The sequence below is a fragment of the Rhinolophus sinicus genome, linkage group LG11 (genome assembly GCF_036562045.2).
Source record: "Rhinolophus sinicus isolate RSC01 linkage group LG11, ASM3656204v1, whole genome shotgun sequence".
NCBI lineage: Eukaryota > Metazoa > Chordata > Mammalia > Chiroptera > Rhinolophidae > Rhinolophus > Rhinolophus sinicus.
The window spans coordinates 67,824,291-67,841,554 of NC_133760.1; the positions used below are offsets into that span (position 1 = coordinate 67,824,291).

General features: G+C 45.7%; 1 protein-coding gene across 1 annotated transcript in view; it reads right to left on the reverse strand.

Moving 5' to 3' along the window:
• The window catches only part of SND1 (staphylococcal nuclease and tudor domain containing 1), a 413,670-nt gene that overhangs the window by 137,558 nt on the left and 258,848 nt on the right, over positions 1-17,264 (reverse strand). Inside the window, exon 15 of the mRNA XM_074315643.1 lies at positions 8,207-8,348. Within this exon, the coding sequence (XP_074171744.1) occupies positions 8,207-8,348 (142 nt within the window). The remainder of the gene's footprint in view (positions 1-8,206; positions 8,349-17,264) is intronic.

Below are 17,264 nucleotides of genomic sequence, written 5' to 3' on the forward strand. Positions count from 1 at the left end.
GTCAGGCAGGTCAAACAGACCCCCCAGAGCAGAGGCTGGATGGCGCTGTGTGCCACCATTACGACTGAATGGTTGCTGGGAAATGCCAATAAGTTGACAAGAGGGCACTGAAACATCGACCCTGAAATATATTTTCCTGTGAAAATCATAAGACCAGGATTAGAACTGAAGCATCTGGGCACAACCAGAGACAGGTGCCGGTCCTGGAAACACTCCAGGAGAACTGCCATCAGACCGCCGGACGCTTCCTGTCCCCTCCCCCGTGCCCGCCAGGTGGAGGGCAGCCTAGGTAACCTTTACCAGTCTCAGAAAGAACCTCCAAGTGAGACGGGAGGAGAAGGAAAGGAAAAGGAGCCCGTGGGGAAAACCCAGAAGTCTAACCCTTTGAACAACACCACCCTCTCCAGGATAGTTTTCCCTGCTCTCATATATTAAAACCCCAAAGCAGCAAGAGTGAAAAGCAATGGTAAAAGCAGAAGTTGAGGACTTGGGAGGTGAGGATCCTTCTCACTTACCGTTGACCTATCCACCCACAGGCAATCACTGGGCCTATCTAACAGCTGAGGATAAAGCTAAATCTTTTTTCTCTTGGCACAGAAAACCCAACTGAGGTGGTGGGGGCTGAACACCCCAATTAGGAGGCTGTACCATCTCCTCAGCCTTTTTCCACAGAAGGTGGGACCACCTCTAGGATTAGCTCTCTGTCAGCTGCAGGAGCAGCTAGACGGGCAGGCACAGACCTGCCACGTGGGCCTTGCCTTGTCCCTCACGTCTAGGTCCCTGCGTCACACCGACACATGCAGGCCGGTCTCATGGAAACAATTAACCAGGAAGCCGGAGAGCAAGAACTCAAGTGTTCTAGCTCCACGGTCCATGACTGCCATTAAACCACGCCGAATACATCTTATGTTTAGTGATGTCTTTACTTATTAGTCTGTCTCAATCAGAAAAACATTTGAAATGGCTACTGAACAAGGACTCTCTGCCTCTTTTACCCTGAAATACTCCATTATGTCCTGGAAGTCTCCTTGGATTCCCACTCCCAGTCCCACTGGTCGCTCGCCTGTGAACCTCCTGCAGTTTGCTGATGCCCTTCCCAGAAGGGTGGTCCTCAGCTGGAATATTACCCTACAGGCCTGCTCTGAACGGGGCTGAGCCAGCACTTCCGGGTTACGGACCAGGACTAGCTTAGCCTTTCTGACAGTATCACAATGTTTACCGTGATTGTTTTGTCAAAGTCTGAGTTGTTTTCATCGGTATGGTGTTCAAGGCATGTTTCTCCTATTCTCACCCGTCTTAAAAGTGTCTTTGTTTTCTTCTTGTCTATGCATTCTTTACTTCAGTAGACACAACTACTTTGCTTGAGGGCTGGACCTCTACCTCATACATTTCTGTGTTCCTAGCATAGCGTCCAGTGGAAATAACGTATTCAATAGCCATGCGACTGAATGAACCACAGCATCCAGAGGCTCATCCTGGGGATGATTCATGGCCGGAAGGTGGGAGATAGTCAGGCTCCAATCACAGACTGGCACTTCCATCCCTGTGACCAATGGGTGACGACGTGGTAGGTGGGCACACTGGGATTTGTGGACAAAGCACTGGACACTGAATGGCAGGACAGCTGAGAAGGAGATTACACACCCATACAAACGCAGGGAGAAAAATGATTGATGAGTCCATCCATTTGTTTCAGGCAACTCTTCCTGAGAACTAATGACACGGGTTAAGTTGTTTTGCCTAGACGAATCACAGCCCGCCTGCCAAAAGAAAATGTTCCCGATCTCCTTGGATCCTCAAATGCCAGCTCCCTTAGGAAGTGTTTTCCATTCTCCAATTAATAATAGTTCTTTCCTCTGTACTCTCATGATGTTGCACATACTTTTCATAACTCCTTTTGATTTTTCCTTGTTCAAGGCTTTCATACGGCTGTCGACAATAGACTAAAGGGTACTCAAGGAAGCAGAAACTATCTTATTAATTTCTGCATCATACATCATCTATCAGACTGCATTTCTTACAGACAGCTTCCAAATCTTGGCCTCATTAAAAAAGGCTTCCTAACCTGTTTACTGTGCTAATGTCCACAAGTAATGCTCTGGCACCTCCTGACAAGAACGTAATTTGTATATGATATCTTAAACAGTGAGGAACTAGAGCAGCCTCAGAAAAGTCTCACGTCAAGCTGCCCGTTTCCAAGTAATGGGACCCCATTGAAAGCAGGGAGGTGGTGGAGACTGATTCAAACTGGGAAGTCCCAAGAGAAAGAATATCCCACTTTACAAATACCCATTAAGTTGCAATTCAATTAAAGCATCAGAAAGGAATTCATAAGTATCAGCAGACCCTGTAATTGCTTAATTAAAGACAGAAGCCCAGCAAACTCCAGCACAATAACAACCTGATTCATTAGCACCTCTGTGATAGCAGAGTGGGATTTCTCACTGAAACACACACTGCCTGTAATTGTGTAATTTGGTTAGGCATTGGCAATCAGTGGGGCCATTCCTGGGGCCAGGAGACGGGGAGCATATCCCTATTTACCTTCCCTCTCCCCACTCATTACAAGTTTTTGGTTTATTGAAACAAGCAGTTGATATTCCTGTTAGGATCCGCAGGAAGACACATGAAGGAGAAAGAAGGAAACGAGGTGCTTCATTCAAAGGCATTCAGGGTGGACGGACACACAGCTGACACCTTTCTTTAGTTCACCATGCACATACCCACCACCACCATTTATCAAATCCCAGACACCGAGAACCTTTTCTCACTGCCTCCCTTGTCATAATGCGGCTCCCAGAGGGGAGCTGTAATCAAAGAACGAGAAAAGAATTGGAAAATGCCAAAGGGCAGTCCGAGGGAAGTCTCATTTTAAGTCTTGTTTCATGTGACTAGATAACTGGTTAATCATAAGTCACCTGCTGTGAACTGCATGCCAGGTAGCTGCCGCCTTTTAGGTTGTCTGTACCGTGAGTTCCCCCTAAGGCGACTGACAGCCACTGCCCCCCTCACAAACCTGCCTCAGTCCCCACCTCCTCCTACATGCCGCTGTCCCACCTTCATAACCCGGAAATGCAAATGGCGTAGGCCCTCTCAGTGAGTTAGCAGAAAACTCCAAATATCTGATGCAGAACTCCTTAGATTACTTTGCCTTAAAACCTCAGATTATTCTCTTCCATTTCAGGCATCTGGTTCACAGGCACTAACCTGGCACTGGCTCTGCTTAGCAAACAGGACAACTTCCTCAGCTGCGCCCTCGGCAGGACGCAGATGCCCCAGAGCCAACAAAGTAATTCAAAATAAGGAAATGGAATATAACGGCCACAGCAGTAAGATACACTCCGTGCTGCTGGTGCTAGTAAATAAAAATATGAATCAAGGGCCAAGCGAATTGCCAACATGTGCCTCAGTGTCCCTTTAGACAAGACGCTAAGTAACACATGACACACACGACAAATGAAAGTAAACTAAAAATAAAGATGGCCGGTAAACTGTTTTGGTTCCAATGGAAGGAAATGTACGGAGTTCTCTCAAAGCTAGATGAGGAAAAAGGACGCTCTTAAACAAATGCAGGCTGCCCGGGGATCTTGGAGTCCTGTTAACGCAGGACAAAAGCTGAACGACTGCCCCCCAGGCTGCCCTAGGTATGCATAGGAGGAGGCCACAGCAGCGGGCAGAGGACCTTGAACAGTCAGTTCTGATGGTGTAAGGTCACCTGCTCACCGACCAAACCTAAGCCAGGTGCTCAAAGGACTAAAGGGCAAGAGGCTTCAGGAGGCTGTGACCTGTTAGCTACAGCTGACGGTGCCCAGCCCCACCTGCTATCCCATCTGACCAAACAATCATTCCACGTACAGGGGTGCAGGAACCGTGACAGAGAGGCCAGCTGGCTTGGGCCAAATGCCACTCCCTGTCAAGCTGTGGGGCCGTCTGCCCCAGAAGGCCACATAAAAATGGAAAGTGTCCGCCCCACCTTGAAGTCCAGAGGGCTCTCCAAAAGGCTGGGATTAATGAGAGCAGCACATATGGGACTGTGGAACAATTATCTTGACTTTCCCCTTGAGACTCACAACCCCAGCTCCCTCCTGGCTGCAGAGACAGCATTTCCAGCAGAACGCCATTTTCCCATGGCATGGCGTGCGTCCCACAGAGAGCTGCAAAGCCGTGCCACGACGACCACGGCCCGGGGAACAACCTCACACAATGAACATGGTGCCCGTATCTCATTCACTTTCGGCTTTGTAGGTGGTCTCAAAGGACCAGGGGGCCCTTTCCTCTCTGGGGATACTCGCTCCGCCGGTGTCCTCCAGACATCTCATTCATTCCACCTCATAGAGGTCGCTACTCTGTTAATCATTTCCATGTGTCCTTTCTTAGTTCCTTCTCAGAAATCAGACCGGTAACTCGCATGTTCCCTATGATATTTTCTCACTCCATCTTTTTTTATATTCTCTTTTGCCAAGATTTTGTTGAGCTCTACATTCTGTAATTGGTATTATGAAAACAATAGGTATATTGAATAGCTTTTTCAACCACACATGCCTCGTTCTGTTCCAATCTTGAATAAGAATTCCAGTTATGAAAGTACGCAAACGCTGACATCCTTAAAATGTTACCTTGACCCTTTAGCTTTCACTTTTCTGCACTCCTTTTCCATTCTCTTAGGTTTTTCTTAAGAGCAGGCTATTTTTAATTCTGTTCCTTATTTCCCACATTTATTCCCCAATCGCCTGTAATCTGCTTGTGGCTGATTCAACTCTGAGGAAACTGCGCTGGCACAGGTCATCTGTGACTAACTGATAAATAAGAAAATCACTTCCATCGTTTTACCTACTTCATCTTTTAGGTAACATCCCACACGCTAATTCCTTGGGATTCCGACGTCCCTCGGCTTCCAGATGACTAGTCTCTTGGGCTTCTCCTTCTCATCCTCTGCCCACGGACGCATGCTTAGCCTTCCCACCACAGGCTGGACCTTCCCAGGGTGCGTGTTGGTGCTAACGGGTCCTCCAGGCTCTGGAGCTGCTTTAACCACTGTCTGTACAATGATGGCTCCTCCATGGGAGGAATCTACCCAGGTCCTTCTGCTGACCTGAACATCCCCACGGAGACCTCAAAGAGGCCACGTCTAAAACCAAACCAATGACCTGTTCCTAAAACCCGTCCTTCCCTCTGTGGTGCCCTTGGACATTACCATCTGCCCCATCACTCAAGCCTTGGAGGCTTTACTTTCTCTCCCACACTCTACATTGTCTCCCATCCCTGACCCCCTGAATCCAGTCATTCCCTGAATTACCAAGTCTTCCTCCCAAATACTTTTCAAATCGCTTCTCTTCTCCACTAGCCATCTTGCCTCTTAACTGTTTTCCCAGCCCCCAGCCTCATTTAGTCCAATGTATCCACCAAAGTGAACTTTCTTAACCCAAGAAAGACCAGCTCCTGTCTTTGTTTCCAGCTTCTCCCCAAACCCCGTCACCTCTCTCTTTATGCTCCACCAATACTAAAGGGTTTGTGGTTGCCTGGATACATCAGGATACATCACATCTCTACACCTCTGGACATGCTGTTACCTCTACCTAGAACGTTCCTCTCTACTTCCTCCTCTCCCCTGCCTGCCCCCAACACTCCTCGATATTTGTCCTTCAAAACACAGCTCAGATGTCAGCTCCTCAGGGAGGCATTCCCTGGTCCCCAGCTAACTACCCAGTCACTCCCTCCTCTGTGCTGCCTCTGTGCCTTGTAAATATCTCTGTCATCTCACCTAACGCCCAACACTGCAGTCTGTTTACGTGTCTGTCTCCCTAGAGCTTCCTGAGCCCTGGGACCCAGTCTTACTGGGATGATGCCCAGTTCTCTGCTCCAGGGTCTCAAGGGGAAAAGCCAGTGAGCTTGTCAGTCAAGACGGGATGAGAACAGTGCCTTTCCACGATTTATTTCCACCAATGGAAAACTATGGCTCTATCGTGGAGACTGTGACCCAGTGTGCACATCCTGCACAACTCCGGCCATTCCACACAAGAGTTAAGGGAAGCTCTGGCTATGAATTCACTAAGTCTTTGTGAGCGGAAGGGGAAGGAAACATGTGCAGTGATGATCTACGTTATCGCAGGCTTGTTCTGAACCATTTACTCATCTCATCAAACTCTGCCCCATAATCCTGGAGGCACGATACTCTCTCTCGTTAACCTATGTATAAACTGAGGCTTGAAGAGGGTAAATAATCTCCCTAAGTCACCTGTCTGTACAGAGTAGAGCCACGATTCAAACCGTTCTCTGATGACATTTCAGTGTCTTGTATCCTTGCCAGGTTTCTAAAGAAACCGGAAGATGCATCATATGACTGCATACAGTATGGCAGGAGAAAAATGTGAAAGCTTATATTTTTATCATGTGTTTGCGTCTGTAATCCATCTTTCAGAATGTAAGTTAACTCAGGCAATGCCTTTTGAATTGCTAAGCTCAGAATAATGCCAAGTATACAGAGGAAACGGCTGATGCAGAGTTGAGTGCTCAGAGTGCCTGTGTGTAGGCTTCTGCAGGAAAACTCCAGCCACGACAGGTCTAACGTGTCGAGCCGGCTCCATTCAGGCAGTTTTGAGTTTAGAAGCCAGAACTACAGTGTTTTCTGTCCCCTACAGATCTGTGGCCAAGTTTCCCGGAAAGAAGAATGATACTGTTTCTCTTCCACACCTCTGGGATAAAGCTCCACGCTGCCAAACGGATGCCTTTGTTTTGCAGGTTTACAGCAAAGGATGAAATGAATATACACCTCAAACTCTGTAACAACAAGAATTCACTGCTAAGAAATTTCTCCGCTGTGGAAATGTTAAGAAAAGGGCACAAATGGCTGCCTGCAAGGACTCCCCCACACTGCAATGCTGCCCCTCCGGATACTGCAACTCACGTTGCAAAGACCCAAGCACCGCCCTCCACTGACGTGTGGATTCACTGCAGCCCTTCTCGTCTGCAGCTGCCCCTGAGCTTCATGTCAGGCTTCCATCCGTCCCTTCAGAAAGGCTGAAGAGCTGTGCACGGTCATTCACGTCTTACGTGTGTGCAAGAGCCTCCACCAGAGGTGATGGCCCAGCAGCAGCAGTGAGCTGCATAGTCATGTGTTCAATGAGTGATTTATCTCACATAACAACCCATTTAGTTGGGGCCTGAGGGAGACCCTCATCAAAAGAACAGACTCTCAGTGCCTTCTAGGAGAAGGAGGCAGAGGCAATCTGGCAGCGGACAACAAACATGGCTCCTGTTTCTCCTTCCCCACGGCAAATTCTATTCAAGAATGCAAGACACAAGTGCCGAGGCAACAGGACGGCCTCAGAAGAGGCCGTGTGCGCTGGGAGGGCATAGCGAGTACGTCCTTTGTGAGTGAGTGAAGATTTGTGCGCACAGGGGTGGGTGTTGGAGTAAAATGACACTTTCTCTCCAAGACTACCATTTCTGTGAAGTCCTGACTGGAAATAAATAACTACTATTTGGCAGTGGGGAGGAAATGAAGCAATTTGCTCCCTGAATGCATAAACATAAACTGCTCGAAGAGCAGTTCATACATAGTCTTGCTGGCTTGGGAAATCTTAAGCTGTTAGAAAGGACAGGATAAGAGAGATGTACATTCCGTCTGCAAAGAAAGGAAGGCTTGCCCTAGCACGCCAACCTTAGTGCAACAGAGAAGCACCAAAGATGCCGGAGGCTGGGAAGGTAGTGTCATGTCTGGGGCTCCATAAAAGATTTGGATCCTAACGACATTTGAAAATAATAAAAAAAGAGACAATCGGCACCACCTGGGAACTACGAGGGCCAAGCGGTTCAGCCCTGCCCATGACCCACCCAGCGGGGGGGTAGGGGGTCTTGTCCCCAACAGGAGGTGCCAACTGTGAGAATTCCATCGTTAATATTTTTCTATGTCTGGAATTCCCTTCCGTCAGGCTGTGTGAGGATGCGTGCTACCTTTTATGCAACTCTGCTCCTACGTCCTGGGATGGGAGGCAGATGGGAGCGGGAAGAGGGCCCAGTGTTGGGTCTGTAGTGACACAGGGACCAGATCTAGAAATTTTGTGTTCGAATCTCAATTAGAGAGGAAAGCACTGAGATGGGCTTCAGGTCCTACCCAAAACACGGGGGAAAGGACGTGTGGCCTCCAGCGATGACTTCTGAGATCCCAGAAGAATTTTCAGAGTAACATATAACACGGAAGCCTTACCTGCGAGCAAGAAGGTGATAAGGCAAGTTTCCTTTGGCAAGTAGAGCTTGAGACGAGAACCGCTGAAGACGTATTCCACCACAGCTTCAGAACGGCCTGCCCGCTGGAGAAAGGGCAGGAACTGCTTTGCTTTTTGGGTATCCTAGTGGAAGAAAGAAGAGAATCCTTAGAAAAGTAACAGAATCCAGGCAAATGTTCCTTTCTCTCTGTTTAGGACAGTCTAGCAGACCACAGGAAGCTAGGCAAGTAACCCTATAAAATGAAGACATTTCTAAAATCATGACATAGACAAGATATCCATGTGACTTGCACAGAAGACATATCATTAATCAAAAGTTTTCCAGAACATTCTCATTGGCTCTCTGCCTCCCTCTGTTCAGTTACCAAGCAATCAGTGGACATACAAGTTAAGAAAGTATTTTGAAATGAGAATGTCACTCCTTCTCTGGGGACAAGAAAAAGAGCTCTCCCCTTCTTTCTATGTGAAATTGAGAGGAGACTAATACTAACCTTCTGTGGGGGTCAATTACCCTTTTAAAAAAACGTGACTCCCAGGTTGTGTGACACAGCCCCTAAAACCCTTCCCCAGGAAGCCCAAAGCAGCTCATCTGCAATCTTCAGCAGGTTATGTACGCCGCTTCTCAATGACGAGAAGAACGCAGCTCGCTTTGGGCACCGGTACAGCGAGCCCTGCTCTACGAGCTTTTCAGGGATGAGCTGGGACCTGGGCACGCTGCTCCTGCTCCCAGTCTGGGAAACCGGGAACAGCAGGACAAGCTCCATGGGGGCCAATCCCACATCATGTCAGCATGAATAATTACAGAAATAATAAAAATGTATGCAACCACATAGCACTTTTTAAACTTTTGTCACGCATCCACACAAAGTACACGCATTCTACCCTCGAGCACCAGACTATGGACATTTCGAACCTGAGAGCTCTAAGCCAGAGGAGCTACGAGCCTTCCCACCCTTTCAGTCTCTCAAGCTGCTTAAACAAATGCAAAGTGAGCAAGCATCAAAGTATCACACTGCCGTGTTCGGGGCAGAGTCACTGGATGTCAGAATTGCCGAGGTTTTCAGCCCCGTCAGCAGACCTGTAAACTCCCACGGAGGACGCTTTGCACACCTTGCTGATGCCCGTGACACCAGCACTCCGCCAGGCTCGTCCTTGAGACTCTGCTCCTAGCAACACACCTATTGTATCTAAATTAATGCACAGTAGATAACGAAAATGTAGCAAGCCCTGAGTATTTGCGAGTTTTCACAGCAGCCAAAGGGGTAGGCTGGGATAAAATCAATATTTATAGTAATGAGATTCATCCTTCCCTTCAAACCGATTCTCAGAGGAAAGGAGAGACAGTCGTCCATTCTCTGATTGCACATTGGTAAAAGCTAACGGCACAACGAGCTTCCGTCCAATGATCACTTAACAACACATATTCCACTACACAGACACAGTGGGAAAAGGCCTTTCTGGTGGCTGGCTGACGTCCAGAACAGTCAAGCAAGACAAATGCTCCATGGGAAAGAAAGCGCTACCTGATTACAATCCCTTTGCCGTACTAGTCTAAATCTGGGACGTTATTCATGAGCTGAGCCAGTAAGTCAACAACAATTATCCAATTGATCATTGCAAATCATGAGGCAACTTAATGTCTCTGAACAGAAGGCCTATTCCCCCAAGACTGCCGTAATCTATACTTTTCACAAACAGAGTTTTGCTCATCACTGTCTTTTGGACGTATTCATCTGGGAGAAAAGATGCGTATAGGAATAACGACAGCATACACACACAGGCACGCTCTTAATGTTAGTAACAAAAAGGAAGTTGTAGCAGACTTGTCCTTCTTTGCTAAACAATCACCCACTTCATCAAGAGAGATACAGTTGCGCTTTGACCAACATGGCTTTGAACTGCACGGGTCCACTTACACGTGGATTTCCCCCCATAAATAAGTACAGTATTAAAAAATGTATTTTCTCTCCCTTACGATTATTTTAATAACATTTTTTCTTTAGCCTACTTTATTGTAAGAACACAGTATGTAATACATATATAAAATATGTGTTAATCGACTGTTTATATTGTCAGTAAGTACTCTGGTCAACAGTAGGCTATTAGGGAGTCAAGTGTTATACATAGATTTTCGATTGCATAGGGGGTCAGCACCCAAGCCCTGCGTAGTTCAAGGGTCAACTGTACTTACTCAGACTGATCAAGGAGAAGCAAATGTAATAATAATTTAAAAGCCATGTAATTATAATAACACACATACACACACACACATCAATTGATGTCCCTGACTCCTCCTAAGTCTCAACCTACAACTTAACAGTCCTACTCCAGAAATAACATCTGGGAAGGCAGCAAGGAGAATGGGACATGCCATTGACGATGACAAAGATTAGAAGTGAAAGCCAACTATGACAACTGAAGGCATGACAGCAAATTTTCAAGGCCTACCAGAACTGGCCAGTTTTATTTCCAGAGGCAAAATGGTGAGATAGCACACGGAGCGCCCTCTCCTTGAAGGGAGTGTTCCAAAGCTTGAAGAAGATGATATGCCTACAGACCATCCGTTAAGGGAAGGGACGGAAATTGCATCCAAGTTGATAGGGTTTGGGGAATAAAAAATTTTTATGAAGTCAATTAAATTGAATGTAATCACCAAAAGATGTCAGCTCTTTCAAATCTTAGCCACAGGCAGACAATGGTGTCTGTCTTTCCGTGTCATCTCAATTGCTTCCTTGACATGTTCCAAAAATTCTTGAAACCTTTACTATTTGTTTCAGTGGCTCACATGAAAAGACCAGTAAGGCCAACTGGGCAATTCCTTCCGGTGAAGTAGCCTGGCAGCATTCCCTGCCTATTTAGCTACGGAAATGATTCATGTTAGGAGTTTTGGTTGCATTGAAACGACTTGCCCTTCAAGGAGCTGCTGCAAGTACAGCAATGTGCTCCGTTCTCTTATCCTCATTCCTGCGATGACAGCAAGAGGTAAGTAAGAGAAAACCCGATGATGAGAAACAGTATGACAGGCACCAGGTGAGGCCCTACTGAGGAGTTGAGATGCCAGGTGGATCTTAAGGACGGTAAAGTTGTAAAGTTCCCATGATGTCACTCACATGACATTTTAAACTCTCTTCCAGTAATTCTGAAGGAGGACCTACAGGAGACGGAGTGCAATGAAGGATTTCTTTGTAACTTTAGAACTCCAAAATGTATTTTTAAATATAAAAGTAAAGGCCTCGGATTTAAAGAGATAACACTTATGACAACTTTCATTTCAGGGTAAGACTATTAAATATCAAACATTGCGGCTTCTAAGTCTCGTTGCAGAGACTGTCAGCCCCGGGTTTTCTGTGCTGTGGCTTATTTACAGGTGGCCTGGGAATCTATCTGCCACAGTTAAGTTACTACATTGGCTCAAGGCTTTGAGAATCCAAGTAGATAAATTAGTCATAGTTTTGTTTTTTATACCAATACTTCCCTCCACTGGTGTAAATAATTAAGAAGCAACTGTACTTCTGAGCAGATAAGTCTTTTTTGTTGCACTGGTAGTTTTCACATTACCTGTGCTCCAAAACAAACCATACGGAAGTGTTTTCCTGTACTACTCGAAAAGCTAATTTAAGGATACATTAGCTACATTTAACCTGCTATTGTGGATGGCATCTCTTTAAGGAATGTTTCTGCCTCCTCAATGCACCTTGAAATTGAGAAAGTAATGATGCAACAAATGTGCCTGGGGTGACTTCATTTGAAAGGATGTTAATATCTATACCTCAAACTTATAGGAGCGGGTTTTGAATGACTGACGACTGGCAGGATGGGCCTTTGACCATCGAGAGAGGAGAAGGTTATAAAGACACTTTATGCGTTCCTACTCTGCCCTCCCACCTGGCTTGTCAGGTCACACCTCTTCCAAACGTGGGTACCTGTATCCACACCTGTAAGAGATGCCCTTTCAGTAGTCAGACTGCAACTTATCTCTACAAAGTATCTTGCTTTGTAAGCAAATACATGTTTACAATTATTTAGTACCCAGAACGACCAAGTTTGGGAAAGTGGGAAAGGTGGGGCTGGGGGAGCACAGGGGAAGCAGAATGCTCGTAGGGTAGGCACAGGACAGAGAGCCACAGCACCCACAGACAACCAGGCCACTGCCTTGCAGAAGAGCAGAACCTATGTAAATCAATGTTTCATGAATTGTGGGAGCAGAGTTTTAGGCTGTTAGTTTGCACACGGTGTTAGCGAAGTGATTTCCATGATTTTTTTCCCACTGAAAATACCCAATGTAGTCGGCAAGAACACAGTAAAGCCTGGTAAGAAGGGAACGTCACCACACACAAAAAAGCACTGGGAAATGGGAATCAAAGTAAACCTATTAGTTAACAATTAACCACTCAGGATTATCATGTGCACGTCTCAAATGGGAACTGTTAATAATGAAGCTCAGTAATTAGTTCCCATCATCACAATCACTCTTTGATTAACATCATAGGAAAAAGAACTAAAAACAAATACATGTAGAGCTTATTATGGCACCATGGGAATACGCCAACACACTTGAGAAACGGAACTGCAGAGAGGTTCACCAAACCCGACGAAGCTTCCCGGAGGTACAGCCTTGCCCGGGACTGTCCCATCCAGCACACCAGGACGGTTTCTCCCCTTCGGGAGCTGACTACCCTGTCTCTCCGAGGCTGGTCTGAGGCTAAAGGATTCCAGAGTACAGTGCCGCGTAGGTCCTACAAATCTTAATACAGACGGAGCAAAATGTGTGTGCACAAGAGTACAGACACAGAGAAAACACAGAGCATGGCGATCAGAACTGATAGCTAAGAACGCTGAAACAAACACACTCTCATTTTAGGGTGCACTGTGATAACTCATCGCTATCGTCTTCCATCTTTGCCGGGCTCTCCAGACCAGGAGAGTTATTTCTGCAACTATAAGGAAGACAAATCAGAAGTACACCCTCTACCGAACGGCACAGTTGTCATCCCCCCCCACGCCACACTCTTCCTTCTTTCCACAGCACAGGCACTGCGGCCGGGGATGTTTTAATTCACAAAATGAGGTTATGATTCTCTCTGAGGAATCAGCTGTACAGCATGATAATCTCTTGATATAAATGGGACCCTGGGGGAGACACTTGGAAATCCTCTCCAGCTCCAACAAAAATAAACAAAGCAATAAACCATTTGAAACCAATCTTGCCTGGCTGGTTATCAATGTTTCATGGTGAGGTGTGTGTGAGGGGGGCATAAACTTCAGTGAGATGTGAGTTTAACAGGAATGAGCGAACACACGAGAGAACCCTGAAGAAAAACACCCTGACTGAAAAACAAATAAAATCGTAAGGAAACGAACAAACAAACAAACAAACAAAGCTGCTGAAGCTAGGCCATCAACAATCTTTCATTAAGTGTTGTCTCTAGTTGACAATTTCTCGTGCTGTTTACTTCACTGGCACAGCAGCTCGCTCAGGCCGCCTACATGTCCAAGCGAAGGAGAAACCATGTCTCAGGCTCTGGGCTCCACCCGAGAGTGAGTCAGGAGGACAGTCGTAGGAGCGCTGAATGAGAAGAAGCCCTGATTCTCGGGAGGCTGGCACCCTCAACACAGAACAGAACCTTCCATTTTCTCTCCTAACTCTACTCCTTTATCAATTATTAAGGCAGGATGCTTGGCTAAGCAAAGTTTCCAAACTTGCACGATAAGGACAGACCGAGGGCAGAAGGAGTTGGCACGGTCTGCTTCCCAAGTGGGAAGGAAGCAGGAAGCTGCAGAGCATGTCAGGGCGAGTGCAGGCAGCGTCATGTCCCAAATGCGGAGGGAAACCTTTCTCTGCAGTCAGACTCGAAGAGAACGTCAATCTGCCAACACTTTAAGAAGACGCTTGCGCTCAGGAGCCCTGCAAAGGACAGGCGTCTATAAATGTTTTCATTGGGCCGCTCTTGCTCACCATCTAGTTCCTTTTCACAAGGTACAACACTGAGAAAAGGGAGCAGGACGTGGTGAATGCTAAGAAAAGAGACGACCCTGTGTTTAGGATGAAAATAGGCAAAAAGCAGCCTTCTGACTGACGCTCATGGCAATCCAACTGAAAGACAGATTAGGGACCCCTAGAATACGGCCTAGAATTCATCATACTCACCCCAAAGTGGACATAACCTGCCTCTCCCTCAGCCGGGTGATGGATAAGCAGAGCGCACACCGCACAATGGAATGCTGCTGTGCACGCGGGGAAAAGGACGCATCTCAAGTGCACGATTCCACTGACATGACACCCTGCCAAGGGTTGAACTGCACGGACAGAAAACAGACCAGTGGTTGCCAGGCACTAACGGAAGGGCTGGGGGTGGGCTCCAAGGGGACGGAGGCATTTGGGGGGAAGAGCCTACAGTTGTATGATCTTGACTGTGGTAACCGTTTCACAGGTTCACGGCTCTCAGAGCGCCCATGTTTATCAAAACTCACAGAATTGAACATTAAAAACGATACAGTTTACTGTATAAATTATGCCTATATTTAAAAGATAAACAAAACATTTTAGCCTGGATAAGTAGAATATGCACTATTTTAACGTTCAACTTAAGAACACTTTTTTCCCTAGTCTAATTTGTAAATGTCTCAGAGAGACTAACAAGCTCAAAACTAAGCACTCAGTAAATCATGCTTTAGATAAACTAATCTCATTAGCTGGTCAATGCATTAAAGTCTTTTAATAATTCAAGCAGGAAATGGTTTAGATGAGAAATCATAGAAAAAAATTTTTGTCATCCATTTCCAAAAGTAAGAAAGTATGATTCTGAGAGGACAGCTAAAGGAAAGCAAGCTGCAGTCCTCAACTGGCTACACAGAGGAAAGCTCTGTTCAAAGAAGAAAAAATGCTACTGAGGACATATGTCTATTGATGTTGCTTGTCTATGAAATAAAATCATGCGATATGGCTGAGTGTGAATAGTATCCAACTCTTAATCAAATGAAAATTCTACACAGGCTCAGAGATTATTCTTTTATTGAATAACTTTCAGTTCCCCAAATTTAACCAGCTGAAATTATGCTGTGCGAACCATTCAATTTAACCTTTAGAAATGAAGTCACTGTACTTTAGTGGGAAAACGGGCATTTTATTATCAACAGGAAATACAATGCCCTTGGCTTATTCTACAAGACTCTTTTCTGTGCTATAAGTTTAACATGGAAAGCACAGAGACGGTATGTGTATGCCTCATATAAAAGGGTAGAAGTAGGTACCTAGTTACAAGAAAGTATCAATATCCAAGCTCGCTCTCTTCTTATAGTCAATCCTTTCTCTAACTCGTTTCAGGTGTGCAGTCCACCTATGCAGTGCTCAGGGAGTCCTTCCTCAGGTCTGCCTATCCACAGAACGATCGGAAAGTTAGGGCTCGGAATTCGTGGGAGGCAGAAAAATTTCCACAAATAAACCCCACCTCTTCCCACCCCCTACTTCATCCGGAAAGGTCCCTTTTCCCATTTCTCCACTCTCTAAATTTCCAACAGATTATTACAATTTTGCCTTCAATTGATACTGAATGTTTATAAAATTGTGGCTTTGTAGATCGTCGCCCTTCCGGGAGCGCCCACCGTCCTGCTGCGGTGGCGTCTGAGGCCTGCTGCACAATCTTTCCACCAAGACCCTGAAGTTCCCTGCACATCCTGTTCTGGATTGTATTTCTAGGTCCATGCCTTCCGCTTTCTGGGTTTACTCCCCTTTCCTTTTTCAAAAAGATCACCTCACCCCTATTTCATGGAGAAAATGTTTTCTCTCTCTGAGGTCAGGTAAATAAATACTTGAATGGCTTTTGTAGTTTTCTTCAGCAGAAAGACTATCCTATGAGTACTTTGGATACAACAGATAAATCCCTTTCATTATCCAGCAGCATAGTTATATACTATGTTTTTGGATACCACTGGCTACTTTAGTTATTAGATGATGAAAACTTGTTTTGTTATGAAACTAAATTGTAACTACTCAAAAACACAGACAAAGGAGACAGTGGTTCAGTATTATCAATTTGTAAGAGAACAGATACATAGAGGAGCTGACTGTACGGAAGGCATACCTTCCAACTATTTTCATGGTACATATTTCTCTAAAAACAGGTGATTTATCCAAATTGTAGACATCTAATTTACAGCAAAGAAATCATTAAGTCGATAAGAAAATATAGGGGGCATTTCTATTTTAAACTGGTAAACACAACCAATGATGGCAGAAACAGACCATTTAAAAACTATGCTGTTCCTTTTCTAAGGATCAAATGATAAATCTTTACAGGAAAGTCAGGTCCCACATGACAACGTTTTGGTCAACGCCAAGCAGCAGAGATGACAGTGTTTCCCATAAGATTAAAATGGAACTGAACAATTCTTGTTGCCCGGTGACATTGTGGCCGTCTCAACATTCCTCACGTGTGTGTGGTGCTGATGTAAACACAGCCCTGGGCCGCCAGTCGTGTAAAAGCACAGCACGTACAGTGAGGTACAGCACGCAATGCTCGGTAACGGTGACAAACGACTACTCACTGGTATGTGTATTTACTACACCATGCTTTGTATCATCACGTTGGCGTACTCTCTTTCTACTTATCATAAAGAGAGTTGCCGTAAAACAGTGTGTTGTATTATGCCAGCAGTAGCCTCAGACAACTCGTGCTTACCGTTTTCTTGATTGCACCATTTTCTCTTGCGCTTGATTTAATCTCATGTTTTATAAATTCAGTGTAGCCTAAACGCAGTGATTATAAGTCTACAGTTGTGTGCAGTCACGGCCTAAGCCTTCACATTCACTCATTACTCACTCACAGACGCACTCACAGCAACTTCTAATCCCGCAGGCTCCATTCATGGTGAGCGTCCTATATAGGTGTACCCCTTTTTATCTTTCATATCGTATTTTTCTATATGTTTAGATATACAACTACTTACCCTGTGTTACCATTGCTTATAATATTCAGTACAGTACCATGCTGTCCAGGTATGTAGCCTGGGAGAAACAGGCTAGATCACATAGCCCAGGTG